Source organism: Panthera onca, chromosome A2 (assembly GCF_046562875.1).
Source record: "Panthera onca isolate mPanOnc1 chromosome A2, mPanOnc1 haplotype 2, whole genome shotgun sequence".
In the NCBI taxonomy this organism is placed as follows: domain Eukaryota; kingdom Metazoa; phylum Chordata; class Mammalia; order Carnivora; family Felidae; genus Panthera; species Panthera onca.
In genome coordinates, this window is record NC_138340.1 from 4,139,183 (window position 1) to 4,165,064 (window position 25,882).

Sequence of the window (25,882 nt, forward strand, 5' to 3'; positions counted from 1 at the left end):
ATCTCCAAGGCTCCTCAGTCAGCCGTTCTCCAGGAGGGGAAACTGAGGCGCAAGGGAGAAGAAGGCACCTGTCCAAGGTCACAGAACCAAGTCTCCAACCGGGGCCCGGAACAAGCCCCGGGGCCAGCCGGTGGCTATCAAGATGCGCTTTCGGCACTCGAGGGCACTGGTTGGAAGGGGGACCAAAGGCGAGACACACAGAGAGGGGCGGTGACGGGCCAAGGTCACACAGCCGGGCCCCCTGGTCCCCGCGAGCTCGGGCCGGGGTCCGTCACAAGCGGGGAGTGGAGGAAGGAGGTCCGGGAACCGCGGTGACAGGCCCGCGCGGGGGCGTGCCCCGACCTCCTGCTCCACCCCGGGACGTCGAGCCGCCTCACCTTCTTGAGCCGCTCCATCAGGACGCTCTTGTTGCCGCCCGTGTCCAGGTTCCGCTTCTTCAGCTCCGCCCGCAGGTCGATCACCCGCAGCTCGCTCAGCCGCCGCGTCCCAGCCTCCGAGGCACCCGACCCCACAGCGGCTGTGCCAGAACCCGACTCGCCGGAGCCTGCCAGAGTCTCCGCCATCCCAGGTCCCGCGTCGCCGCCACCTCCTTCCCACACCGCCGGCGGCTGTAGCGGCTCTGAGCACAAAATGGCGCCGCCTAAGAGGAAAACGCACTCGCTTTCTCCCGCCCCGCTTTCCGGCCGCGCATGCGTGCCACACATGCCAGCTTTATTAGCAGCACGCGCGCTCGCGCGTCGACCAACCGCACGTTCCCCACCACAACGCGCAGGCGCCGTAACTGCAGCACGCATGTGTCGCGGCCGTCCGCGGCGGGAGGCAGGCGAGCTGCAACGCGCCTGCGCCCATCCCTGTGAGCGCTCACCACGCATGTGCAGACGCGACCGGCAGCGTCGGCTCCGCGCCGGGTGCGCTTGCGCAGAAGCCAGGCGCGCCAGGGCGGCTGGAGCGGTTCCCTCGCAGGCGGCGCCATTTTGTGCTAGGAGCCGAGATAAAACCGGCCCGGTTCTGTGTGAAGTGGGCGGCGGAGCCAGGGTCCCTGGAATGGCGGAGACTCTCTCAGGCCTAGGCGATTCGGGTGCGGCGGGCGCAGCGGCTCTGAGCTCTGCCTCGTCCGAGACCGGGACGCGGCGCCTCAGCGACCTGCGGGTAATCGATCTGCGGGCGGAGCTGAGGAAACGGAATCTGGACTCGAGCGGCAATAAGAGCGTTTTGATGGAGCGGCTCAAAAAGGTGGAGCTGGGGCCCTGGGGGCGGCAGGAGGTGGCGGGCGTGGGGGGGGGGGTCCTCGCGGCCGCGACGGGGGTCCCCCGGTGTCTGGGTCCGCCTCCGGCCCTTTTCGGGGCCTGCGCCTGGCCTGGCGCCCCGGGCTTCTCCCCGGCTCCTCCGAGGCCTCAGCGGGAGCGCCCAGCCCAGCGGGTCCTGGGTGCGAAGCGCAGCGCCGCTCAGGAGAGAGAAGAGAGCGTCGGCGCGACCCGGGGACAGCGCCGCGGCCTTGCGGCGGCGGGCGGGCGGCGGGGCACCTGGGCCGGGGGGGCCCCTGTTTTCCGCACCAGGCGCTGCGCGGAGGGCCTTCCTCTCGCTGTCCCGTCGCGGCCAGCGAAAACGACAGGAAGCCCGGAAACCCTCTTTCCCCGGGCGAGGTCGGGGGACTCGGCCAAGGTCACACGGCCGCGGAGACGAGGCGGCGGGATTGGAACCCGCGCCGGCCGCCGGCCGTTCTCCGAAGGTGGGGATGCGCCTTGACCCGTTAGGGCCGACGCACCTCGACCGGAGGGCTAATTCACAAAGGCGTGCCAAGAGCGCGTCCAAACGCTTAAAAAAAAAGAAAAAAAGAGAGAAAAAGCGGTTTACGGACTTGCCAGCCGCAGGTCCAGAAAACCCCGGGGAAGGGAGGCCAGTGTTTACCGTGGCGACCGGGGCCGCGGAGACGTTGGCGGGAGGAGCGCGGGGGCCGCTTCAGGGCTTCACCCGGACGCAGGCAGCGTGGGGGCTCCCGTCCGGGGGTCCGGACGCCGGGCTCCGCGGCCCGGTCGGGGGCCTGGAAGCCCGTGGACGCTCCCCGAGCAGAAGGGACGGTGGCGCCCTCGTGGTCGGATCAGCCGAGGCCGCGCGAGGCGGGCTTGGCCCGGGGCCTGGCACGTGCGGGTGCGCGGTGGGCCCGGCTCGCTCCGCTCCCCTGTGCGGCTGGTCTGCGGAGGCGGGATCGTCGTGACCCCCGCCGTGGGGGGAGCCCTGAGGGGCCGGCGCGGGAAGCACGAGTCAGCTGCGCGTCGGGGCCCCGCGGTTCCGCTTTCCGCGCGTTGCTCTCGGCCTCTTTGCCTTTTCCCGTCCGCCCGGCGCTGTCTGGGGCCGTCTCCCGCGTAGTCTCGGCCTCCCCCGCCGGCAGCCCCTGCAGGCGACGTGATCTGTGATTCTGGCCCTCGGACAGTCGCGTGTCGGGGCTTTATTTGTTACCCATCACTGTTCAGAGGAAGCAGGGTTCCTATTTTCCGAACGAGGAAGCTCGGACTTGAGAACCAGAGTCGATCAGCTCAGAGTCGGTCGGGCCTTTCTCGCTGGAGCTTGTGTTTCTCTCGCTGTGGATTCCGACCTCCTTTGTTCGAGACTCGGCGTCGTCCGTCAGCCGAGACGTGCACCTTGACAGAAGTGCCCGCGGGCCGAGGGTCGGCACCTGGGGACTTGGGGTCGGCCTGCTTGGCCACCGGGGCCCCCCCGCCGGCAAAGCCAAATCGGGACCTCCATCCTTCTTTCACCCCGGACGGTCTGCAGGGCTGCTAGGGTGGCGTTGGGCCTGCCTGTCACGTTGGTGGCTGAGACCGGTTGGTGTGTGACTGCGGGGACCCTCCAACTATCCCCTCTGAGCCGTCTTGGCTTCCTCCGCTGTCCCCCCGTTTTCTCAGGGATGCGGTGGTCGTGCAGAAACGGCATCAGCGTTTGTGTGTATCCGCTCCCCCGCCCCAGCGGGTCTGGAACCACTGCTCCTCCTTTTCTTTTCTGTTTTCACCACCTGGTGTCCCTTCTCCAGTCACTTTTCCAGGAAGGAAATGAGGAGAAGGCGGAGGGAGCACAGAGAGTGCAGTTCGCCGAGCTCCGTAAGGATGACTCAGAGCCCACGGGGCCCCTAGAGATGATCCTGTAAACACTGCACCCAGGGGAGACGCACCGAGGGGCAGAACGCTACGCCTTCTGTCTGGGGGCAGGTCTCTGTTCCCCCTGCAGGATTCCAGAACCCTCTGTTGCCAGGAAGAACACGGGGGACTTCCTGGTTGTGCTTTCCTGGGTCCCAGAGCGGAACTTCCACTTCTTCCTTCTTGCTCTGGCTTTGGACAGAAGGGAGAGACTTTCTTTGCTCCTGGTATGGACTAGATGTGGAAGCTCCTAAGACCCATTTCAAGTTCAGCCTTCCCCGCTGGAAAACTCCTTCCACCCTGAAATTTCTGAAACCACCGACGAATAAAACACAGCGTTTGCAGCTGGTTTAAATAGAACTCGTGCTCACAGGACAGTACAGTACCGAGAGACCGGGTTCTCGGTAAAGCCGGAAAGCACAGCCCAGCCCAGCATCCGGGGAGGTCATGAGCGACCTGCCCAGTACCCGTTTGCCGAGTGCCTCCTCGGTGCTGGGCATGTTGTGCCGCGCGTGGGTGTGGGCTGTTCAAGTGAAGGACAGGCTCTCAGGATGGGAGGTCTGGCTTGCCGGGAGAGCCTTGTAATTCTGTATCCTTTCAGGTGCGTCCCCTAGCGCTTAAGAGCGAGACCTTTGCAGGCCGTCATAGGTGTGGGTGACCTGATGAGGTAATACGTGTCAGTTCAGTCTTGTGCTGCACACGCTATGATCTCCGCCCGTGAGCGTTAGTAACTAGTCTGTCCAGACAGTGCTAAGTGTAGGCACGGCATGGAGAGGGGGTCACAGAGGGTCAACAGCACATTGCTGGGTGAAGTCGTAGGAAATGGAAGAGAGTGCTTTTCCCTTTTTGAGTTCTTCTTGGTCCAGGAAGAGAATAAACTAGGTTGTGGTGATGATAGCGTTAAAACAGCCGATTGTTGAGTGCTTGATTTACACAGATGAGAGTTTTCGGGACGACCTTCTAGGGTGGATACTTTTATTAGCCTCACGTTCCAGGGTGAACTATTCAGAGTAAGTAAATGCGCCTTAATCCATACAGCTAAGGACTGGTGGAGTCTGTCTGACTCCAGAGTCATTGTTCCAACATAGAGCTAGACCACAGAGGAGTTGGGGGGCAGCCCTTTCCTGAAGTCTCCATGAAAGTCAAGTCTGCATGTTGCCTTTTTTGGTTAACTTTTTCTTTTTAACCTTCCCTTTAGGCAATTGAAGATGAAGGGGGTAATCCTGATGAAATTGAAATTACCTCTGAGGGAAACAAGAAGACATCAAAGAGATCCAGCAAAGGTATTGAGAATCTTATAAGCACTGCCAACTTTAGGAGCTCTCTTCACAATTACTTTCTCTGCTAATGTGCCTGCCTGCTTACTTGGCTGTGTTTGGGGCCTGTGGACTGCCCTGTGACTCCAGACGGCCTGGAATGAAGCTTTGCGTTTCCAGTAAGACTCTTCTGATATATTTTGTTTCTCTGGTATTTAGGAACTCAGACAGAGTGGGAAGGGTATTTACGTATTTATTCATTTTACTCTGTAGATTTCTCAGCAGCTCTTGTTTGTCCAGACTCTTAACCTTCTTCTTTACGTAGAGAGTATTTAGGACTGCTTGGGTCTCCTATTTCTCTGACTTGCAAAACATAACTTCTTTTTTAAATACCACCTGGCCAAAACAAGGCTCGTCACTCTTACAGCATTGCTTTCAAAATCGCCTACTGCAGAAATGCCACATTGCACGTGGCATTAATGATCTTCACTATCTCACCCAAATCTCTATTTCTTTCTTCACCCCTACCACCTTCCTCTACTACATCCTGGGCTTTAGTCAGGCCCCAAACATGTTTCCTTTCTTGAACTTCTTTGCCTGAATTTACGTGTTGTACCTCCCCTTTTTCCCCCTCTGTCTGCATTCAAGTCTTTGTCCATCGACAGACAACTGTGATCCCATCGGCAGCAGCTCTTCCCTCCTTAGATCTTCTCCAGTGCGATGACCTGGCTCCTTATGCTTTGCTTTAATGCTTATGTCACCTTGTCAGTGTTGAGATTGTGGAGGGCAAGGGCTCTATCTTCCTTGTCTTTCTTTTTCTTCAGTATTCACTCAGTAATTTAATTGAGTAACATCCAGCTACTCTTTTAAGAAAGAATCCACTAAAACTGAGCATTTGAACTGTTCTGAAAGTTGTTGATAATTGGTGGCTTTGTTGCTCAACCCCAAAAACAAAACGAAATATTTATATTGTCTGGCCAGTGGTGAAGAATTGGGTTTGAAGTGTCTAAGACCAATGTCAGTCCCTGTGTGTCACACTGTGTGGTGTGAGCTCTTGGAGAAAAGCAGCCAGGTGACTTGACTTTGGAATAAAGTCACTTCTGTGGTCTATAGTACATTATGCATTTTTGGCTTTGTCCAAGTCAATGTCTTTGCCAGGGCAAAGAGTACTGGAAAATTACAGAAAGATGGTCACCCTGGAGGGAAATAGAGCCTGTTGGATCTCTTTTTCTTTTTGATTGGAAAAAGAAGAAAGAAAGGAAGAAAGAAAGAAAGAAAGAAAGAAAGAAAGAAAGAAAGGAAGTAAAGTATTCTAAGTGGGTATTTTGTTTTTGATGTTTTTTAATCTTTTTTTTTTTTTTTAAACATCTATTCAGTTTTGAGAGTTGGAGAGAGACAGAGCTTGAGTGGGGAAGGGGCAGAGAGAGAGGGAGACACAGAATCCAAAGCAGGCTCCAGGCTCTGAGCTGTCAGCACAGAGCCGGATGCGGGGCTTGAACTCACGAACTGTGAGATCATGACCTGAGCCAAAGTTGGATGCCTAACCGACTGAGCCACCCAGGCGCCCCAGTTTTTGTTTTTTAAACACAGACCTGTATTAAGTAAAATGTAGAAGTTACTTTTTTACCAGTTATTAGACGGTTGGGGATACTTTCCTGGACTTTCCTGTGTATATGCAGTCTTTTTAAAAAAAAAAATGCACAAAGACATGTATACAGCTGTACAAATATATTTTTCTCTTTAAGAAAATGGGTCTGGGACACCTGGGTGGCTCAGTCAGTTAAACGTCCAACTTTGGCTTAGGTCACGATATCCCAGCTTGTGGGTTTAAGCCCCGTGTCAGGCTCTGTGCGGGCAGCTCAGGGCCTGGAGCCTGCTTCAGGTTCTGTGTCTCTCGCTCTCTACTGCTCCCCCACTAGTGTTCTCTCTCCTTTCAAAAATAAACTTAGGGGGGAAAAAAAACCAGAAAATAGGTCTTAATTTACAAAATATTTTGTAGGTTGCTTCTTTCACTTAACCATTTTATGGGCATTCCCGGTGATTACAGGTAAAAAGACCTGATTTCTTAAATAGCTTAATAGTAATGTTTCGTATCAACATTCCACAACTTAGCTCATCAGTTTCTTTTTTTTTTTTTTTTTTTTAATTTTTTTTAAGTGTTTTTATTTATTTTTGAGACAGAGAGAGACAGAGTATGAACAGGGGAGGGGCAGAGAGAGAGGGAGACACAGAATCGGAAGCAGGCTCCAGGCTCCGAGCCGTCAGCCCAGAGCCCGACTCGGGGCTCGAACTCACGGACCGCGAGATCGTGACCTGAGCTGAAGTCGGACGCTTAACCGACTGAGCCACCCAGGCATCCCATCATCAGTTTCTTTATTACTAGACTGTTGAGATTTTTTTTTCCAGTTTTTACTTGGTATTTTCAATGATCTTTGCTGCCATGAATCAGAAATATTTTTGTGTATTTAAGGGAATATCTTTTTTGGTAACTTTTTTTTTTTTATTAAATTTTTTTTTTTCAACGTTTTTTATTTATTTTTGGGACAGAGAGAGACAGAGCATGAACGGGGGAGGGGCAGAGAGAGAGGGAGACACAGAATGGGAAACAGGCTCCAGGCTCCGAGCCATCAGCCCAGAGCCTGACGCGGGGCTCGAACTCACGGACCGCGAGATCGTGACCTGGCTGAAGTCGGACGCTTAACCGACTGCGCCACCCAGGCGCCCCATGGTAACTTTTAATAGAAGAAGAATTGTGGGGTTAAGATATGTGCCTTTTATTTTAAAATAGCTACTGACAAATGGGGGCCCCTGGGTGGCTCAGTCGGTTAAGCGGCCGACTTCAGCTGAGGTCATGATCTCATGGTCTGTGGGTTCAAGCTCCGTGTCAAGCTCTTTGTTGGCAGTTCAGAGCCCGGAGGCTGCTTCGGATTCTGTGTCTCCCTCTCTCTCTGCCCCTCCCCTGCTTGCTGTCTGTCTCTCTGTCTCTCTTTCTCAAATAATAAGCATTAAAAAAAAAAAAGCCACTGACAAATGGCTCTTCAACAGGCTATACTGGTTAATATCCCTACCAACCACAGGGAGGGGGAGTGTCTATTTAAATTGTCCCTCAATGTTGAATAGTACGTATTTTTTTTAAATGTTGTCTCTTATGTAGAAGAAAGGTATCATACTTATCTGCATTTCTCCACAGGTAGTTTTCATTTGTATTTCTTTACGTAGATTAAACAGCTTCTGTTAATTGGCCATCTGTATTTTCTTAATTGCCTTTTCATTTCATGCCCTTTGCCCACTTTTCTGCTGAGTTTGTTTTACTGACTTTTGAGGACTCTCTCTGTATAAAAACATTGCATTTGTTTTTTCCTATTTTAAAATTTAAACTTGTTCGTGATGTTTAGGTTGTTTTATTTAATTTTTTTTTTTAGTTTTTTTATTTATTTTGCGAGGGACAGAGAAGAGAGAGAATCCCAATCTGCACTGTCAGCACAGAGCCCAACGCAGGGCTCACCCAAGAACTATGAGATCATGATACCAACAGTTGGGCACTAAACTGTCTGAGCCACTCAGGCGCCTCAGGTTGTTAAAGTTTTAATTTGTAACACAGGCTGCACTGTCAACCTACCCATTCTATATGGTTTCTAGATTTTATGTTGTGTTTTAAAAGGCCTTCCTTTCCTTTAAAACTATAAAAAATATTCCGTATTATAGAGTAACTTTTATTGTTTTGTTTTTTAATATGGGTGTTTAATTCATTTGGAATTTACTTTTGCGTATGGTGTGAGGTAGGTAGGGATCCAAGTATATGGAACAGTGTTATCCAATTCCTTGTCCTTTCCCAGTCACATTCCTTTGAGCCCCCTCACACCCTCCCTAAAAAACGTTTGTTGTGATTACTTGCACGGTAGATTACTTTTGCCTCTTCTAGGACTTCGTGTAAAACAGAACCATTCAGTACAAACTCTTGCACCAGGTTCTTTGGTTGGCATAATTCATTCTATTCTGGAGCTCTGCAGTACATTTTGATGTTTGATAGGGCAAGTATGTAAGTTCTCCTGAATTATGTTCAACAACTTTATTGCATTTTAGCAAGATTTTTTTTTAATATGTGTTTTGAGAGAGAACTTGCACACTCGGCAGGCATGCGTAAGTGGGGTAGGGGGCAGAGGAAAAGGGAAACAGTCCCAAGCAGGCTTCATGCTGTCAGTGCATGCCCGATGCAGGGCCCCATCCCACCACCTCGAGATCATGACATCAAGAGTAGGACACGTACCTGACTGAGCCAGCCAGGGGCCCCCACTTCAGGAAGATTTTAATGAAAATAAAGTTCTTTTTTCTGGCCCGATTGGTGAACAAACTCCATGGTTTAAAATCTGCATGTTGGTTATTTTAATCAGAATCCTAGAACGTATGTCTGAGGTAATCTCAGCACTTGTCTAGTGTCATACCAGTAATCTGTTAGGTAGAGTTGTTTTTTTTTTTTTTTTAACGTTCATTTCTTTTGCGATCAAGTGCATGTGCGTGAGGGAGGGAGGGGCAGAGAGAAGGAGAGCGAGAATCCCGAGCAGGCTCCAAGTTGTCAGCGGGGCTCCGTCTCCTGACCCTGAGATCATGACCTGAGCCAAAACAAGAGTTTAATCAGCTGAGCCACCCAGGCACCCCTAAGCAGAATGTTTTAAAATAATTGTCAGAAAAGTAAATTTAACTGGAAAAAGCAAAACTGGTATGTTTGCTTTTTAGCCAATACCTGATCCTGTGCTGCTGATTTGTTTGTTTGACACAAGTTAATATTAGAGAAAAGATGTAAGACTGAGAAATTTTTGTGTATCCTTTGTCCAGATTCCCCAGATGTTAGCATTTTACTAAATTTCTTTATTCTCCTCCCAGCCTTCATATGTATGTATACGTATGTATGTATGTTTTGTTCCTGAATTATTTGAGAATGATTTGCTGGCATGTGCCCTTTTGCCCTACATTCTCCAGTATTGCCTAAAAGCAAGGGTATTACGTAACCGTAGTCATCAAAATGAAGACGTTAACATCAATAAAGTTGTCTAAGCTCAGACCTTATTTAGACATTAGGTTCTTCACGGCTCAAAAGGAAGAAAAAGCCAGGGTCATACATTGCATTCAGTTGCCATGTCTCTTTGGTTTCCTTTTATCTGTAACGTTTTTTTTGTTTTTTTGTTTTTTGTTTTTTAATGTTTATTTTGGTGGGAGGGGAGGAGGGAGGGAGAGAAAAAGGGAGACACAGAGCTCGAGGCAGGCTCCATGCACTGTGCGTGAGCACAGAGCCCGACACCCACACCAGGCTCCAGCTCATGAGCTGTGAGATCATGACCTGAACTGAAGTTGGACATTCAGCCGACTGAGCCCCCTCCCCAGGTGCCCGTCTGTAACAGTTTTTAAGATTTCTATTGCATTCTTGATATTGCCATTTTTGAAGAGTACAGATTGTTTATTACAAAGGCTAGTTTGGTTTTTTAATTGGGGTTTGTTTATTCATTCATATTTCTTTTCCTCATTAGGTTCAAATTACACACTTTGGTCAGCAGTACCAACAGAAGTGTTGCTCTTCTTGGTGTATCCTCTCTGGAGGTACATGCTGTCCATTTGAGTAACTGACAAAGTGGTGTTCCTCCCTTTTCTCCACTGGAAAGTTACTATCTTACTCTTTGTAACTGTATCTATGAGAAGGATACTTTGAGACTTTTGTTCACATCTTGTTCTTTCTCCATTACTTTTGGCATCTGTTAGGTTATCCATTGGTGAGTTTTTAAATGTATTATTCTATCTACATTTATTCGTCTGTTTTCTGCCATAAGGGATGGCTTGCTCTTCTCCTTTATTTATCAGTGTGAATGTAGAGACTCTTACTTTGTTCAGTAAGTTGTTAAACCTTATGATGATTATTTTGATGATGTTCATTCAGATTGTTCCAGTGAGAGCCCTCCAGTCTGACTCACGTGTCTTTTGACATGTCCGTGTCACTCTTTGACCACTTTCTTATTTTTGGCGCAAGAGGGTATTCCTCTAGTACTTTCCTGCTGTACCTTGGGAATCAGCCATTTCTTCCAGGCACCCATGTTCTTTTTTGTGGAGAGCGGTACCCTGCTACTGTGATCTCCATTCCTCGTGGGCCAGTGCTGGGTTTGTAAGGTCTCTTGGACTGAATGTGCCTCATGAAATGAAATACTGTTGAAGCAATCAAGTTAGCCAGTGACAGCTTCAGAAATGTGAAAAAATAAAGTTCTGGCTAACAGGAACAGTGTGCCAACTGAACTTGCTAACTAGTTAAAATTGTTTATTCTGTTGGATTTTGGAGGTGGCAGTAACACTTGTAAGTCAAAGACAAGGTGGGTGTAAAAGGTAGTATGTTTAGTGTCCCTAAATAGCAAAGCTAATAGCGATATTCAAAACCTGTGACATGACTAATTTTGAGAACATTTTTCTAGATGTGATGATTTCATATTAGAAAGTTGTCAGTTATTCCTGACACACATGCTTTTCTCTCCATCAAAAGAAATAAACAAATATTTAAAAAAAAATAAAAAAATAATGGAAAACCAGTGATGTGGAGTTGCTCTAATTTTAATAGGATATCAGAAACTGGGAAGTTTGAGGATTTGTTCCTCTTAAAAATGGCACTGAGGGGTTTTCAGTAGATGATGCTGGAACAGCTGGCTGTCTTTCTCATGGTGGGAAAAGATCTGTTCTTCCTCCTTCCAGGCCAAATAGAAAATTCTGGCTAGGACAGTACTTTGATAGTTACCCTGGTGAAGACCTGAAATGACACTAAAACCGACGGACAAGAAGGCTAATAAACTTAGCTGCACGAAAGGTTTAATCCTCTCAGCAAAAGACGACGTAAATAACTCAGATGCAACAGATTGAGAGCAAGTATTATAGAATAAGGAAAATAAGTACCTGGGGTCTCATTTGGTTAAGTGTCTGACTTTGGCTCAAGTCACGCTCTCATAGCTCATGAGTTTGAGCCCAGTGTCGGGCTCTGTGTTGACAACTTGTAGCCTGGAACCTGTTTCGGATTCTGTGTCTCCGTCTCTCTCTGCCCCCCCCCCCCCGCCCCGCCCCATTCGTGCTCGCTCGCTCTCTCTCTCTGTCTCTCTCTCAAAAATGAATAAACACTAAAATTTTTTTTAATAAGGAAAATTCACAGTCCAGTTGACAAAGTAGAGATTATGAACAAGTGGTTCATGGATCAAAGAAAAAACATTGGCCTGTATAATGAAAAAAGATTCTTTTGCAGTAATTGAAGGAAAGCAAAGAAAAAAATAGAGTTCTCATTTTGGCCTCTCACCCTGGCAAAATTTTATACCGTTCTAATATTCCATGTTAGCAAGGATGTGCGGAGTTGGGCAGTTTTTGGAAATGATTTAATAGATCTCTTCGGGGCGCGCCTGGGTGGTTCGGTTGGTTAAGCGTCCGACTTCAGCTCATGTCGTGATCTCACAGTTTGTGAGTTCGAGCCCCGCATCGGGTTCTGTGCTGACAGCTCAGAGCCTGGAGCCTGCTTCGGATTCTGTGTTTCCTTCTCTCTGCCCCTCCTCTGCTTGTGCTGTGTCTCTCTCAAAAATAAATCAATGTGAAAAAAAATTTTTTTAATAAAGCCTCTTTGCGTGGGAGTCCCTAACCTAAGGAATATCCACAGTACAAAAGAAAAGATGGAGGTGGATTAACACGTGTGCAAGAAAACGAGGCTGAATCTTTTATTCGTGAAGTAAAAATGACAGTGAGGAGTGTGACTGTTTTTGAGCATATGATTGCATAAATGTGTAATAGAATACATTTTACTTTATTTTTTTTAAGTTATTTACTTAAGAGAACGAGCAGGGGAGGGGCCGAGACAGAGGGAGAACGAAGCAGAGATCTGTGCTGACAGCAGAGATCCCGGCGCAAGGCTCAAGCTCAGGAACCATGAGCCACCCGGGCACCCATAATCAGATACGTTTTAAAAGTAATGACCTGCCCGCGTGCATCTGGCCACTCGTGCTTTGGGGGGACCCTGGCAGAGTCGGAGGAGGCAGTTAACTGGTGAGTCCTGAGGCAGAAAGAAGCTCAGGGGAGGAAGAGGAGATGGAATCCCAGGCAAGAAGGCAAGGGACAGGTTCCTGCTCTACAGGTTACCGATGCCAGAGCAGAGTGAGTAGAGCAATACCTTGTAGTTAGGAGGCTGTGAACAAGGATGCTGTTTACTCCGGAGGGAGGATTTGAGGGGCCTCCTTTTCTCTGGACATAAAGATGGCACTTTGGCTTATTCTAGAGAGCTGTGGTTTTCATTTTTATCCATTTTGGATCGACTTAAACACCTGTCTCCTCTTTAGAAGAGTGGCTTTCCCAAATAGTTGCTCTCGGTAAGCTTCCCGACCGGCGTTACACTTTTTGTACTGAAGCCTGTTCTTCCCAGCACACGTTCTCTTGAAGTGCCTGGGTGGCTCAGTTGGTTAAACTTGCAACTTCGGCTCAGATCACGATCTCGTGGTTCGTGAGTTCGAGCCCTGTGTCGGGCCCCATCTCGGGCCCTGTGCTGACAGCTCAGAGCCTTGAGCTGGCTTCCGATTCTGTCTCTCTGTCTCTCTCTCAGATAAATATTAAAAAACAAAAAGCAAACCACATACATGTTCGTCTTGACCTCTGCTGGTTTCTTACTTGAGAGAGCTCCCCTGTGAGGAGTCTGGGCTGCAGTGTGCCCGTGCTGCTGCTCTGGAGCAAAGGTGACTGTGAACGTGGAAAACTGATTTTGCTTGTGGGAAACCTGCTGCCTCTTGTGGAAGGGAGAGATCAGTAAAGGGTTGAAAGTTCACGGTGACCTACTTAGAGTTTTCCTAGTAACTAGGATGTACGAGGTATATATTCTAGAATGATAGCAGCTTTATCAAATATAATCCGTGGACATGCTGCTAGTGCATCTTCTTGGTATATTTATATATAAAGAGCGCTGGGTTGAGTTCCAGACATTTTTTTAAAGCTTAAGGCATATTTTGCCATGGAGATATTATAAAACGCTAACGGTGTTCCCCGCCAGCCACTAAAGACTATTTGCACATAATGTATTGAATGGTGCTGTTAGTGTCATGTTCTTGTGGGGGGGGGGGGGGGGAGGGTTAATGTTTATTTTTGAGAGAATGTGGGTGGGGTAGGGGAGGGGCAGAGAGGGAGACACAGAATCCCAAGCAGGCTCCAGGCTCCAGGCTCCGAGCTGTCGGCACAGAGCCCGACGCGGGGCTCGAACTCAAAAACGTTGAGATCATGACCTGAGACAAGTCTGACGCTTAACCCAAAGAGCTACCCAGGTGCCACACGCTCTATGTCTTTGAAGAAGGTATTCCTAAAAAACTTTTCAGATTTCCTGATATTGCTGAATGAAATTAGAATATGGAAAAATCAGGGAACAGATGTTATAAGGAAATTCTTACCCCTGAGGGTTTTTTTTAGAAAACTCAATTACGATATCCACGATTAGGTTTGTGTTTTTGCCGCTCCCCCGCCCTTTGCCCTAAATGTTAGTGCATCTTGCACACTCACAAGATAAATCCTTAAATGTAAGCAAGTTAACATTTGTTTCCCTTACGTGACTTGGAAAAACAGCTACTGGCTTTAAGAAACTGATCTTCATTTTGGGAAAAAGGTCTTGAAGGAAGTGAGTTTTTCTGAGGATTTGTGACTGAGTAAAGGTAGCCGATCAGCAACCCTTGCCACATCCTTCCAGAAGCTGAGCTCTGCCTCCGTGACCAGGAGCTGTAGTTCGAAAGCATGTGAGCTCACTGCGTTGCACTGTGCTGTTCAGACTCGGCCTCCACAGCGTACTTCGTGTACTTCGTGTACTTCGTGTACTTCGTACCTGGGATTTCGTTCTTCGTGATGAAAAGGGTTTAATTTTCGCAAGCCTGTTCTCGGACCAAAAATTCCACTTCTGGCCTATAGTTTTCATTACTACCATGGCTAATGATTTCCCTTTTCTCTTTAGATCTGTCATTTCTAGTATCATTTGCATTTTTTCTATTTTTTTTATTCATCTCATAATTTGTATAAAAATTAAAGGCATTGGCTACATAATTACTATTTAGATGAAAGTGCCAACCTGCTGGCCGTTGTGAACTGTTGTCTTCAGAACAGCTTGTGAATGTAGCAATCTATTCATAAGAAACATTAAGAGGTTGAGTGAGAAGGGTTAAGGGGTGAGTCCAGCGTCCTGAACAAAAAATGCAACCTAAGATAAATTGTGGTGAAGACAGTATTCCTTTTTTTGCCTAGTGCATTGACAAAGGTAAAAATTAACACCTGATTTTACCAAAGATTTGGAAAGATTGGCAGTTTCATTCATAGTTGATGGAGCTGTGTGAATTGGAGTGACCTATCTTGATAATAGGTAGGATCTTTTTTCTTTTTTTAATAAAAGCCTTAAAAATACCCTTTGTCTTGGGAATGTCCTTTCTAGAAATATGTTCTAGAATGGTAATTGCCTATGTGCAAAAAGAATTGCCAGGAGGTTCTTGGGTTGCTTGGTCGATTTCGTGTCCGACTTCAGTTCAGGTCATGGTCTCACGGTTCGTGAGTTTGAACCTCGTGTCAGGCTCTGTGCTGACAGCTCAGAGCCTGGAGCCTGCTTCCAATTCTGTGTCTCCTCCTCTCTCTGCCCCTCCCCCATTCGCGCATGTGCTCTTTCTGTCTCTCTCTCTCTCTGTCTCTCTCTCTCTCTCTAAAATAAAAAAACGTTTAAGAAAACTGCCAGGATGTTCATCTTTATAAGCTTTTTCTTGAATTTCTATCTGTATGTATTAATTAGATCAATGGTGGTATCTCTAGATGATGCCGTTAAAGAATACGGAAATACGTTCATAAGATACTAAGTGACGAGATCACAGAATGACCGTACGGTGCCATTTTTGTAAGCATCTTACGCGTACGTAGGTATCAAGATAGGAGAGGATGTCTGTGTATGTAAGTATATGATAACATGGGGACTGATAACTCCAGATGGTAAAATTATGAATGGTTTTTCCTTTTTGCTTATTTATGTTGTCTTGTGTTAGTTTTGTAGGAAAATACGCTTGCTCTTTCTTAACTAAAAGGCAGCACACTGTGTGAAATACTCTTTTCCCACAACCAGAGCCACTCGACACGGAGGCCGGGCCTCAAAACAGGTCTGATCTGCCCCGACCTTCCTATGCACTCATTTCTAGCTCCTCACACTTGCACGGCCGCTTGTCGAGAACGGAACTCTTCTGCCTGGGGTAGGAGCAGGCTGTCCAGTCCCAAATGGTCTTACCATCCCTAAGTTGGGAAGTGCCGTGGTGTTGGTGTCTACTTCTGGAATGCTTAGGGCCTATAAAAGTTACTGCTTCTGGGATATAGATGTCACGGATCTCATGGCGTAAATGATTCTTTCTCCAGGACGTAAGCCAGAAGAAGAGGGTGTGGAAGACAATGGACTGGAGGAAAACTCTGGGGATGGACAGGTATGTGCAGCCTTGCTAGTGACTCAACTTGGTGGATTGACCCATGGCGGCCACGTGGTGGTTATGTCTTGTTTTGTCACAGGAGGACGTTGAAACAAGTCTGGAGAACTTGCAGGACATCGACATGATGGATATCAGCGTGTTGGACGAAGCAGAAATCGATAATGGAAGCGTTGCAGACGGCGTAGAAGACGATGATGCGGATAACCTCCCAGAGTCCCTGTCCGATAGCAGAGAGCTAGTCGAGGGAGAAATGAAAGACCTTCCTGAGCAGCTTCAAGAACATGCTGTAGGTAACTCGGCAGGGTCTCTGTCTAGGATGTACCGGGATTCGTCAGTTCCTCAAGTATCTTGGTAGATGATAAGGTTTGCGTCTGGAATTGGGTCCTTTTAAAACTAGTTCATCTGTTCACGTGTAAAATTCAGACAGTTCTGAAAACACGCTTTGCTTGGAAAAGTAGTGTCTTGGTGAGGTACGTGAGTAGGTGCTATTTATTTCCATAACGCAGTCTTAAACATTCAGGGGCACTATTCGAGACCTTCCCATTCTAGGAGGTTGGTCTACAGTAATATGGCTCAGAAGCCTCGAAAATGCCAAAATACAGGTTGAAAGTTGGTCTTTTCCTGTTAAAGAACCGTCTGGTACCCTCCTTCTAGTCACCCTTCCATAATAAGCTTGGACGGTTTTTAAGCCTTAGTTTTTTCATGTTAGAAACAAATCAAATTATAATGCAGTTGTAATGGGTATTTTTTATTGAATGTTGTCTGCCAGGCATTAGGCATGATGTCCTTTAATCTTTTTGGCACAACAGGACGTATGTAAATGACGTTTTGCCTATTTTCTCCTTGAGGAAATTGGAGAGTAAAGGTAAAGATCCAAGAACCCATAGCTCGTAAGAGAGTAAGAAGACCAGGCTGATGACAGAATCCGTGTACTTAACTCCTACACCGTGTTGACTTGGTGCGAAAAATTTATTAGATTGTTGTATTTCTGTGAGGGTGAATGTTGACTAGATGGAAAAGGCGGTAAAAATTAGAAGATGTGAGGCATCTCGGTAGGAATGCTTATGTGTGGGTTCCTGGGAGGCACCTCATTTCTATAGTGGTTCTCAGATGTCTTCTGGTGGGTGCCTCCTGAGTCATCCTCAGGGAAGGAACCTCTGTTCTCTGCTAGTGGAATGGATCCTGAGTATCCTTAGAGGTAGCAGACTGTCCTTGGAATGGAAAGTGTGATTCTGAGAAATGACTCTCATTTTGATACAAATAGGGTATATAATTTTAGTTTTTGGCGTGAGTCTCATTCAGTGGCTTTCCTCAAAAGTACCCCAGACGCTAGAGCGATGAGACGAAGTACTTACCCTTCCTTATTAGCTGCTGCTTCTTGAAGTTGGTTTTTCCTCTCTGATTAGAAAATAATACATTCAGTCCCAAAAGCCTGGAAGTGTCTCGAGTGTCTGTCAGTGATGGTTAAGTAATTATGATTGATGGAAGTGGTATAGTGTAAGAATTAAGGCCATTCAGTAAAGGTCTGCCACTTAATTTGTTGTGCGACCTTGGGCAAGTTAGTTAACCTCTCTAGACCTCACTTGCAAAAATAATTGGTTTGGGGAAGATTGAAAAGACAAATGTTTCTTACCAGCTTAGATCCAAAGTCGTCATACTGGCCAAAGATCTGTTGAAACATGGCCACTCCTGTTGGGGACAGTCTTCTGTGGTTGATTTCTCCAACAGTACAGTAGAATAATCATGGCAAAGACCGTTTGGCCTGCAGAGCCTCAGATATACACCAGCTGGCCCTTGACAGGACAAGTCTGCTGACCCTGCTTTAGAGCAGTGCCCAGCATATAGCCGCACCGTAGGGTCATTGCTGTCGTCGGTGTGAAATGTCATCACCCCTTCTGCTATTATAGTTATTACTTTTAATGTAACCACGTACATGGACTAATTAGGTTTATAGGAATTAAAACAATCTCCAAGAGGAAAGTGAAGCCGTGGCAGGGTACACAATGTGTGGCCACTTGTGCAGAGAAAGGACAGATGGTCTTGCACTCTTGGGAGCACACACAGGCGATCTGGAGACAGCTGCGTCGGGAAGGAAGGAGTGGTGCAAGGGTGGCTTCCTAGCCAGATAAACGTAATAGGCCGTACATGTTCTTTAGCAAATACTTGAAACATTATTGTCCTCCCTAAAACATAACCAGCTTGGGGTGTTATGGCAAGCAGTTAAAATTATTTTGGTTCGCCCAATAATTTTATGGATGTCCCTTATGTGTATGGGGAACCCCCACCTTATTGGGTAGAGCCCGCCTCTTAGAAGATCAGTACACCAGTCGTTCTTCCCCAACAGAGGTGCCTCTGGGCCACCTGACTTTGCAGTCCTGTGTTCCTATCCCCACGCTCCACTTTGGAGACTGATGAGGCTAGGAGTCAGGTACTCAAGGGATCCATCCCAGTCTAGGCCGGAGCCACCTTGGGGCAGCAGGCTCAGTAGCCGTAGCATTCAGGCTTGGAGAAGTGGCGGCCCGAGAAATCTGAGAATCTGTCCTGCGGTCTGGTTCTGGACATTGTTCACGGGAGAGCAGCCCCCAAACTTCGGGTTCCGACTGACTTGGGAGAGTCTGTACTACCTAATTTTAATCTCTTTTTAGATTAGACCTACTGTTTTTCCTTTTTCCTTTGGCTTGCATCTTAAAATCCTCACTGGTACCATTTTAGTGGGTTTCACGTTCTATCTGCAGGTATATACACTTGGAATGTTTCTTTAAACTGAGGTGAAGTCAAACTATAATGCTGTTTTGATTCCTGCACTGTGTCAGGAGTGATTTTCATGGCTGTTATTTTTCATTGTATGGATGTACCGTTGGGTTACCCTGTATTGACAACATAAGCTGTATTCTCGTTTATTTTACAGATGGAGGACAAAGAAACTCTAAACAATTTAGATACTTCATCATCTGACTTCACTATATTGCAGGTAAATTGTATGTCTCAATAATTTTAGAATCCAAGATGAGACTGCCATTTCTGGCAACCACTTCAGATGTTGTATGGCACTGCTAAGTACAAGGCATTGTGAGGTGTGTTTGCCCCTCTGGCACCTTCAGAGAGGGTTTTACTTTCCACTTTCTCCAAATACAATGTGCCTGTTGCAAAGGACTCCTCGTCTTTTCCTTCCCCTTCGAGCTCCGTGGCTTCTGTACAGCCAAGAGGAGGGCCCGTTTGGGAAGGTCTTGTTGGTTTCATTGCCGGCGGAAAGACCACCTGTCTGATCTGTTCTGGGTGGTGTCCTCTGTTGGGTGAGATGGGGTGGGGGTGGGGGGGCCGAGGGGAGCACTCCCTCCCTAGGAGAGATTCTCGGGGTCCAGATGAGGATGCAGGAGGGGTGGGGTGGCCAGAGCAGTGACGTCACAGCTGGGAAGGGTGGAACCTCGGGGGTTCTGGTTCCGTCTACGGGAATTTTCTCACAGCAAATGCAAAGCTTTATTTTGATGACTCTGTCATCTTGACTGTATCGTCTGTGTAAATATTAAATCTTAGATGAGAACAAATGAGATGTGGACTGACTTTCAGGTAGGATTTACATACATGTGGGTCTTGAGTTTCCTTTTAATTTTTCAGCAAGCCTGCCTAGATAAAGACTGCTGGAATAAACTTATCTGGGTAGCAGTCTGATTTTCATTGGAAAATTTTGCAAGGAAATAAAAACAGTATGTGCCAGTTTTTGTTTTTTGGGGTTTTTTGGTGTCATTTTTCATTTACCTGTACTGCTTAATTAGAAGCCGTCTTTCAGACACAATCCCCATTTGCTTCTGCCAGGCAGGGGCAAGGTTGGTTATTGGCAAGCCAGAATCCCAGCTGTGAGGAGGGTGCAAACCTCAAGAAAGTGTGGTGGAGCCCAGTTTACCTTTAGTCCTGATGTCTCGCTCCAGCTGCAAAGTGACACCACCCATTTCCTGACTCCGAAAGGAAAGGAGGGGCCGGGTCTTGCCATTTGCTCTAGTTTTTTGTTTTTTGGGTTTTTTTGGTCAAAGGCTCCTGTGTTAACGTGGAAAATATATAAACCCTTCGAGAGACAAATAGAGGTACATTAATTTTTTTCTGGAGAAAGTTGAGAGAATTCTGTCTAGAATGATCTTTGGCTTTAGTTGTAGGCTTAATTCCCAGGGTGGGGTACGTTGCATGAAAAAAAATACATAAAACGAAACTGAGAGAAGTGAACAGTTCCACAGTGCTTTCCAGGATGGCAGACTAGTTCCCAGTGGAGGTGCAGACCATTCCCCTCCATCCCACAAGCATGTGTCAGGTGTGTATACAGAGATGAAGGAGAAGAAAGGGTGGTCACCATCTTCCCGGAGCCCTTCCTCGCCATGGGAAGTACCTCAGCAGGGTCAAGCAGAGACCAGGACTGGTGTGAACTCCCACCCACACAGCCATTGCTTAGATTCTGGCTGTGCTGTGTGTCCTTGAGGAAGTTTGTCAGTCACTCTGTGCCAGTCTCCCTGTCTGTGAAAAGAAGTTTGATACTGATAGTTCCAACCTGTTAGGATTGTCTGATTAATGTGTGTGTGGCGGGGGGGGGTGTTTAAATTTGTGCGTGGAACCTAGTCGGTTGACAGAGGGGCTCTTCCATAGTGGGCAGCCTCTGAAGCCATTAGGAGAAGCCTTTCTATGAAGAGATGGCCCCCAAGCCAAGTGCTGAGGGAGGTGTAGGCCTCGCCTGGGGGTGGGGCGGGGACACGGCCTGCTGGGGGAGAGAGGGTGTGGGGGCCATCGCTGAAGGCTTTAGGCCACGAGGAACCATATGCTCACCATGGCGGTAAAGTGCAGGCATATGGGGAAGGGAGAGTGAGACCAGATGCTGTTGTAGGTGAGGAGTGGCCATGGTCTGGACGGACAGGGCTCTCTGGGAAGGGTTTGGAGGATATTTACGGATTGGAGGGGGCCCCGTGGCAACGCTGGTTGGAAAAGCTGGGGGGGGGGGGGGCGGGAGTAGCGTGTAATGCTGGACAGCACTCAACTGACAGGCAGGCAGAGGTGAGGTAGTAGGACCATGTGAACTAAGAACAGAGGTCCAACCACCTGTACCTATGTTCCCTCACGCTTCTGAATTTTTAGAAATTAGCGCTACGTTGAGTGAAATGTCAGGCATTCTGTTACACGCCACAAGTAGACAAAAACACCGCTCTCTTGGCTTTTAAGAGTTCAGTCTAGGGGGACCGACAAGCCCGTGATGATGTCATCACCACTGAAAATGATACGATTGCCAGGTGCTGGGGAAACAAGGCAAAAGAAACAGTATCCGCAACCAGGGCCCAGGCCCCTGGAGAGTAGCCTGCAATGGGGAGCTTGGGGCGGAGGGGAGGGGAGGGAGGTGGCGTGTCTGAGGGCAGGCTCTTTCCTGAATGCGCGAGCAGGTTCTCCACCTGGTGCAGTTGTGAGTTTCCTAGTATGTACTTCAGAAATCCCCCTTTTAGTTAGTTTTTAGCGTAAAATGAACTAGATTGCGTTCATCTGGCACAATCTTATTTATGTTTTTTGTTGCAGGAAATTGAAGAGCCATCCTTGGAGCCAGGTACTGTTAAATGAAAAACTTACCAGCGGGGGTTTGGAACCATTCTAGCTTTCCACCTTCTCTAATTTAAATTCTTTAATTTTAAAAAGTTGCCTTACTGTAGTATACATTGTTCTAAAGGTTTACGATCCAGAACATACCAGGATCATAGAGATTGGAAACCCAGCCATATCACCAGATCTGTGAAAGTGGCTGACTTCTCATTTTACAAACTGTATTGGTGAGATGAGACTATCTCATGCCTTTTTAAACATAAACGGCATTTAAACATGTAGAAAGAGTTTGCATGCCTCTCAAGAGCTAATAACCTCTGCACCCCACAAAACAGATCTTGTGATATTGGGCAGTGTCTTAACTTTGTGGTTTTTAATTCAGGCAGTGCAGGTAGTTGTAGGGAGATGCGTTTTAAAACATTGAGACATAACTGGATTCCAGAAGAGGAAAGAGTTTCTTCATGAGAATTCCAAACAAATACCGTTCACTTTCTGGACTGCAAATATCTCAGATCACCGATGGAAGAGATTCTGGTTTTCATGTTGGACTGTTCTGTTAAAAGAAATTCAAAGAAATTTGGAAATTGAGCTGTTCAGTGAATGGTGATACATTCAGTTAAGCAACTTGGACTTTGGAAGCTAAATTTGGAAGAGTTCTATGTAAACGACGACAGAATGAAGACTGTCAAGAATCAGCCAGAAGGTTTTGGGGGTTAAATCTCTGGGATGCTTTTCTCTTCCATGTAGCGTAGCGGCTTACTGTAGCAGTCGGTTGGAGCGCAGGTAGTGTAACCAGTGTAACTTTGTGTACCCGCGGGTTTTCCAATCTCTGTGTAGCTAGCGGTTCTCTTCGTGTTAGCGTGGCAGCCGTGCCGGTTCCGCATTTGTGATTGCTTTATTTCCCTGGTAATTAAACCTTGTGCCATTCTATTCCTGTTAAATCCGTAGAAAATGAGAAAATACTCGACATTTTGGGGGAAACTTGTAAATCTGAGCCAGTAAAAGAAGAAGGTTCCGAGCTGGAGCAGCCCTTTGCACAGGATACAAGTAGCGTGGGGCCAGACAGAAAGCTTGCGGAGGAAGAGGACCTTTTTGGCAGCGCCCATCCGGAGGAGGGTGACTTAGATTTGGCCAGCGAGTCAACAGCACGAGCTCAGGCGAGCAGGGCAGACACCCTGTTAGCGGTAGTGAAAAGGGAGCCCGTGGAGCAGCCGGGCGATGGCGCGCGGACGGACTGTGAGCCTGTAGGGCTAGAGAAGCCAGTTGAGCAGAGTAGTAAAGCCTCAGAGCACACGGAAGCCTCTAGCGAGGAGGTCGCGGAAGCGCCCCAGGAAGCCTCAAGCCCAGACCCCAGAGATAGCAAAGAAGACGTGAAGAAGTTTGCTTTTGAAGCTTGTAATGAAGTCCCTCCGGCTCCTAAAGAGTCCTCAGCCAGTGAGGGCGCTGATCAGAAAATGAGGTTTGTTTTTTCTCAGTTTTAGACCAGACGCTATCTCCTTTTCATTGGTCATTTAATGACACACATAAGCTGTTTTTTCTGCAATTGGCCAGCCAGACTGATGCAATTGTAGTTTACTTCTAAACGATGTTTTATTTCTCTTTATTTTAAACTGATTACATAATCTTTTTTCTTTTCTCAACCTATCATGGTTGTTTTCTTTAATTCTTCCTAATTATCTTTAGCCCAGCAGAATTAATTAACTCCTATGGGTCTGAAATCTTATGGTTAGGTCAGATTTCCAATACAAGTTTGTCGGGGTATCATTTTTTCAGAACTAAATTTCGGGTAGGTATGCAACCTCAGCACGTGTTTTATAATTTTGAGTTTGTTTCCTCTCTGCTGCTGCCTTCTGGAGTGACATTATCTTTTGTCTCTAGTTCTGTCGAAGATGACTCGGATACAAAAAGGCTTTCCAAAGAGGAAAAGGGTAGGTCACCGGGGCGACCCCAGTCTCCTGGAGCATGTTGGGCCTTGGCAGCAGTGGGGTATCTGCTTCCGGTTCGTTGCATATGGTGTTTCTTTCCCAGATGTGCTTTGGGGCCTCTCATGAAGCCTTTCTCCCCTCCTCTGCTACTCATCTGCAGGTTCTGGGTTATAGAGGGCAGGCCAGGTCCTCAGAGTTAACCTGTCAATTTGAAGCAGACACTTGTTTTCGAGGGAGCACTTTGAGCTCATCGATCCTGACTGGCCCTCTGATTTGCAGACTTCCTTAGCCTCAGTGATACTTGTAAATGGGAATAAATGTTCTGACTTCAGTTATCGTGGGGTTATCTGGTACTTCAGGTTTATCAACAGCTTCGCTCTCTATTAAAATCGCTAACGGAGACGACGTTTTGTTGGTTCGGACTCCTTCTTAGCAGTCTAGAAGAAATCCAGATGAGGCATAGGTGGGAAGGTATATATGACAAGAAGGAGAAGCATCTGGATTGGGTTCATCCTGATAGCAGCTCTTCTATGGGCAGAAGCCATTCCACCGGGCTGCCTAGTGCCATTGGGGACTTTCTATGTGAACCAACCTCCCACGGTCCTGATAGCCCCTGGTTCGCTGCTGCTAAAGTGGCTTTGCTCACCACCCTGGTAGACCCGGTGTGCGTTTCCCAGCGTTGTGTGAGGACGCGGCAGGCCCTCCTGTCTTAGCCGGCTTGGGTTGTGCTGGCATCTGGGAGAAGTGGGGAAGTGTCTGGTTTGGAATGACTAGTCTTTAAGACTCAGGATCTCGTGAGTGTGGTGGTTTTGACCAGACTCTTCTTTTGAAATAGGTCGTAGCAGTTGTGGTAGAAATTTCTGGGTTAGCGGACTCTCTTCTACCACCAGAGCCACAGATTTGAAGAATCTTTTCAGCAAATACGGGAAGGTAAGACCAAGGGGTCATCGAGGAGAGAAAATGTTTTTAAGCCAATGTGGTACGGCCTCTACATGCAGATGATTGTCCCCTCTCGGGGACTGCTTTGAACGACACCGTGCCGTTCTTTGGCTCATGTTTGCTCACAGCCTGTGGCGGGTCTGTCCCTCCACTGCTCGCGGTGAGAGAGGTGGAAGCTCCCAGAGCCCACGCCTGCTCCGTATTGTTTCTCCCTTTTCCCGGGCCCCAAAGCCACCACGTAAATTTTAGAGGATTTTCTAAATCTGTTCCTGTGGTGTTGAGTCTTCAACTTCAGCAGTGGTGGCAAAGGGCAGGGCGGGGAGGTGCTGTCAGCACTTCTGCGAGATGGTGGTCACTGTGGAACTGGAGGGAAGCTGTAGAAAGGGGTTGTAAACAGGGCCTTTAGGGTCTGACTGGTCTGGGCAGCTGTGGGCCCAGCTCTGCTGCTCACAGTCGAGTGGCCGGGAGCACGTCATTTCCCCTGTGTGAGCTCCCGTCTGCTTGAGGGCCCTCAGAGGTGCTGGCTCCTTCAGATGGCGTGTGTAGCTGTTGCAGAGCTGCTGGTGCCCCGGCCCGTGTCCCTCAGCCCGCCTGCTTTCACCCACAGCCGGGCCACTTCTCCTCTGCCTGATTCCCCTCCTCGCTCAGCCCAAGAGCGGTGGCCATGATGGATAGAGGCACCCGCCTCCCCCACCCCTCCAGGCCGGCTGCGGTTCGTGTTTGATTTAGAGTACCTGCGTTAGCTCTCTTCCCTTCTCTTTTTCACCACCTCCCCATGTGCTTTCTAGATTCACCTCCTAAATAAACTGCTGCATCCAGGGCTCATTTTCTCAGGGGTAGCTTTTGGGGCAAGCCAAAGTGAGACTTAAGCACAGGCCTCTGTTTATAGTAAGGATTCAACAATTTATAGTGGAGAAAACCAATAGTATTTGCTTTGGTTATCGATGTCTGGGAACCAAAAAGAGTGAAATTAAATACGATGGGGTTGTAGAAATAACTAATGATTCCCTGGGCCTCGGTAATGCGTGGTGGGCCTCTTTCACGATTCCCCTGTGGCCCAGATGGGTACTCTCAGCAGGGACATGTCACCTTGGAGCCTGCAGTGTCTTGGGTTCGTTCTCAGCTTAATGCCCTTGAGTAGGGACAGCCCACTCGGAAACTCTCTTGGGTCTGAGTGTCCGTGTGGCATAATGAGTGTGAATACTGGCTTATGTGGGACGTCCCCTGAGCCAGAGTGCCTGACCTTAACTTGCCAGGGTCACTGGGAGAAGTAAGTAGTGTGCAAAGACGTGCCTCTGGTGCCAGAAACCTCTCCTACCGAATTTTGTCATCGCTCGGAGTAAGATGGGTTTAGCGTCCTTACGTCAGTCTCCACGTGCACATCTGTCTTCCTGCTTCACTGCCCACACGGCTAACGGAATGACGGCTGAGGTCTGATCCCCAGAGGGAACGGCCGGAAGTGGGGCAGATCCGCAGAGTCGTCCCAGTGAGGCAGTAGCGTCATCCTCCCTGGTTGTCATGTGCCACTTGTCAGGCACTGGGTGATGGGGCGTCGCCCACAGTCCTCATTCCAGGGCAGGTGCCGGGACTCCTGC

General features: G+C 48.1%; 2 protein-coding genes across 4 annotated transcripts in view; one reads left to right on the top strand and one right to left on the bottom strand.

The window, feature by feature from the left end:
* The window catches only part of SAFB2 (scaffold attachment factor B2), a 33,079-nt gene extending 32,425 nt beyond the window's left edge, over positions 1-654 (bottom strand). Inside the window, exon 1 of the mRNA XM_078443527.2 lies at positions 378-654. Coding sequence (XP_078299653.2) covers positions 378-563 — 186 coding nt within the window. The 5' untranslated portion in view covers positions 564-654. The remainder of the gene's footprint in view (positions 1-377) is intronic.
* A 257-nt stretch (positions 655-911) lies between these two features.
* SAFB (scaffold attachment factor B) overlaps positions 912-25,882 on the top strand; it is a 36,425-nt gene continuing 11,454 nt past the window's right edge. For 2 of the 3 annotated variants that reach the window (XM_078443524.2, XM_078443525.2), the window contains exons 1-9: positions 912-1,233; positions 4,330-4,414; positions 15,794-15,858; positions 15,941-16,147; positions 18,770-18,832; positions 21,403-21,430; positions 22,372-22,882; positions 23,302-23,351; positions 24,184-24,278. In XM_078443524.2, the coding sequence (XP_078299650.1) occupies positions 1,045-1,233; positions 4,330-4,414; positions 15,794-15,858; positions 15,941-16,147; positions 18,770-18,832; positions 21,403-21,430; positions 22,372-22,882; positions 23,302-23,351; positions 24,184-24,278 (1,293 nt within the window). In that variant the 5' untranslated portion in view covers positions 912-1,044. Of the gene's footprint in view, positions 1,234-4,329; positions 4,415-15,793; positions 15,859-15,940; positions 16,152-18,769; positions 18,833-21,402; positions 21,431-22,371; positions 22,883-23,301; positions 23,352-24,183; positions 24,279-25,882 lie in introns of those variants that run through there. The other variant, XM_078443526.2, reaches the window with a different exon arrangement.